General features: G+C 53.0%; 1 protein-coding gene across 1 annotated transcript; it reads right to left on the bottom strand.

The window, feature by feature from the left end:
• Positions 1 to 496: 496 nt before the first annotated feature.
• Positions 497 to 2685, bottom strand: NANOS1 (nanos C2HC-type zinc finger 1). Its single transcript, XM_030570861.1, has one exon. The coding sequence runs from the start codon at positions 2292 to 2294 to the stop codon at positions 1533 to 1535; it is 762 nt and encodes a 253-aa protein (XP_030426721.1). The 5' UTR covers positions 2295 to 2685; the 3' UTR covers positions 497 to 1532.
• Positions 2686 to 3007: the final 322 nt, after the last annotated feature.

Below are 3007 nucleotides of genomic sequence, written 5' to 3'. Positions count from 1 at the left end.
AGCTGAGGCCTCCATTGTAAAAAACAGTACCTCAGCACAGCCTGAGGTAGTTTCAAAGAAGTCTTGCACAGAGAAAGCAGCAGGGGGCATATTCTCATTTGTTTTATACATGATTTCTTGCAAGAGCCCTCAAGCAGCTTTTGCATTAGAAAACCAAACTAGGGCTCTTTCCTCCATCCACATTAAAAGGCGCTTTGTTTTCTTCGCAGTAGAAGAGCATGGTAGGTAGCAATTAGAATCCACATTATAAGTCAGAGGAAGGCAACAAGAACTTCCCACTAATTATGCATTAGACAGGGATGCAATGCATTGCAGCTGCTATAAAATGGCCCAACAAACCCAAGACTGTTGAGTGATAATCTATAAATAGCTACAGAGTAGCAAAACAACCTGGAAAACAGGGTTGTCCATTGTTTAAAATACCTTGTTGTACATTACCACCTTGTAGTAGGTCTAGGGGCACATATGGGGGGAAAGAAGAGAGAACAGGCTTAAGTCAAATTTGTGATGCCTTTACTTCACTCTATAAAACAAAAATTCAAACTTAAACAGCACCATTGCCACCTGTTGTCAGTATGGGGCTTTACAATCTCGACAGCGTTTATTTTGGGTTAGGGGGTGGGAGGGAGGGAAAGGGAATTTCGAGGAATAAAAAAGTTAATTTCTAGACTAATGGAAGGGGAAAAAAAACAAAGTAAAACAAGAACCCTAGATCAATACAAAAGAACTTGTGAACACAAAGGGGCATTCCCCCAACACTAAAAAGTGTCATATGATCATTCCTGATCTCAAAATCCCCACAGACATCAGTAACTAACAATTCATACTACCTACTGACAACCAACGTTGTTTTGTTAGACAGTGCAAACACACAATCACAGAGCAGCCAAATACAGCATAATTCCCCTCCCTACCCTGTCGAGCTCACCCTTAAAACATAAAATTTAAAAACATCAATTCTTCATTTGGCTAGGATACTGCAAAAACAGAAATTCATTTGCTTAGCAGTACAGAGGCCTTTCCTTCAGAGATCCTGTAAAATATTTTTTTTTAAAATGCATTCTCTCCAATAAACCAACATAAGCATCCCCATGGGAGCTCCCTGCCATTCAATTTCATCCTCTCCCCCTTTTAAAAATTATATATATATATATTCTACAATAAACAAATACAGTGCATCTAAACTGCATATTTATAATTATATAGTTAACTTCAAAGCCCAGCTTCCCTGGATACTAAGTATACAAACTAGAAACTATCATTATAGTACAGAAGCCAAGGAGCTTTTTACATTCTAGTCTCCCACGTTGAATATATTAATGTGTTAAAGAGAACAAAACGCAATCCGCTTTAAGACACTCTTAAAAAAACTGGGAAGGTTGTTTTTTTTTGTGGGCCACACAAAAAAATTGCAGTCGGGTCACTTGCTACCGAAGCGGCCTTAGTCAAAAGGGAAAAAAACAAACCCAAACAACCCAAGAAATCCATCGCCAACCAAACAAGCGGTCCCGAGGCGGGGAGGCTGCAGCCCCCTAGCGGAGTTTCTTGCCCAAGGCGGTCCTGGCGTTCCGGAGCTGCTGCTTGGCGGCCCCGGCCTGCATTTTGGAGAGGGGGCAGTACTTGATGGTGTGGGCATTGTCCCCACTGGCCCCGCACAGGGGGCACGTGTATCTCCGCAGCACGGGGCACAAGACCCGGCCGTCGGGTCCCTTGAGGATGTGAGTGGTGTAGAGGGCGACGGCTTCTTTGTTATTCCTGCAGAAGACGCAGACCTGCAGCTCCGGCTTGAGCAGCCGGGAGCCGGGCTTCGGGGGCGCGGGGAGCCGCCCGCCGCCCCACGCGTGAGGGGAGCGGTCCCGCGGCAGGTGAGCCGGGGAGCAGTCGAAGACCAGCGCGGCGGGGCTGGCGCGGCCGGAGAAGGGGCTGAAGTCGGCGAACCGCTCCTCCAGGAAGCTCTCGCCGTGGTGGTGGTGGCCGCACAGGTCGAAGTCGTGCAAGTGCAACGCGCCTTCGAAATAGGGGGTCCCCGCGTCTTCCTCCTCCTCGTCCTCCTCCTCCTCGTCCTCCTCCGGGGCCGGCTGCACGGCGGCGGCCACCACCACGGAGGGGGGCTCGGTCCCGAAGCCCTTCTCCTCGCCCACGGCCTTGGTGATCAGCGTGGCCAGCCCCAGATAGTCATTCCACGAGTTAAACGCGTTCCCGTAGGCGGGGTGGCTCTTGGCCCCGTAGCGGGCGCCCTGCAGGAACTCCACGGGCTGGTGCGGCTCCAGCTTGCCGGGGGGGAACGTCTCCATCGGAGGCTCCACGCCACGGGGCCGCGGGGGGGGGGGGGGACCCGAGTCCCAGCCGCCGCCTCCTGCGCGCTGCAGCCGCGACTCCGGGGCTCGCCCCGCACGCACCCAGCCGAACCCGCCCGCAATCAACGCAGCTCTGCGCGGCGGCGGCAGCTTCGCTCGCTGGCCGCGGCTGCTCTAGCTACATCGGGGGAGGGGAGAGAGGAGGAGACTCAGCCCAGGGGCCGCGGCAATTGGCCAGCAGCCAAAGCTCCCCGCCCGGCTCCGCCGCTCGGGCCGCCGATTGGTTGATGAATTAAGCTGCGTTGTGTCTCCTGCAGCTGTGTGTGCACGGGCGGGGCCGCCTCTCGCCTTTGATTCGGAGCAGGTGAGAGGCCTTCAGCCGCCTGCTACGGTGTCTTGGGGAATGCGCGCACACAGACGCTGCGTCACACGGGGTAGCTGGGGATGGGCGCAGCCTTTCTCCACCAGCGGCAGCTGGGCATTACGATGTGCAAAAAGCAGCATGTTGGTCCCACGTTGTGGCTGGAGCTCAGAGCTAGGACGTTGCACTAGGTATCGCCCTTCCTACATAAAGGTAGCTGGGGTGTTTTTCTGTAGTTCACTGCCTCTGCATTGCATGTAAGATGGATGCAGTGATACTGGCCTACTTCAAAGGGGTGAGACTCAATGAAGCCCTGAGCCTGCAGAACTGTCCTGCCTGGGGGGATTCT

The sequence above is a fragment of the Gopherus evgoodei genome, chromosome 7, assembly GCF_007399415.2.
Source record: "Gopherus evgoodei ecotype Sinaloan lineage chromosome 7, rGopEvg1_v1.p, whole genome shotgun sequence".
In the NCBI taxonomy this organism is placed as follows: domain Eukaryota; kingdom Metazoa; phylum Chordata; order Testudines; family Testudinidae; genus Gopherus; species Gopherus evgoodei.
Note: the sequence above shows the minus strand (reverse complement) of the source record. Positions and strands in the feature narration are given on the sequence as shown.

Excerpts from the sequence above, each read along its gene's own strand:
- NANOS1 (XM_030570861.1), bottom strand. The coding sequence starts at position 2,294 with ATGGAGACGTTCCCCCCCGGCAAGCTGGAGCCGCACCAGCCCGTGGAG.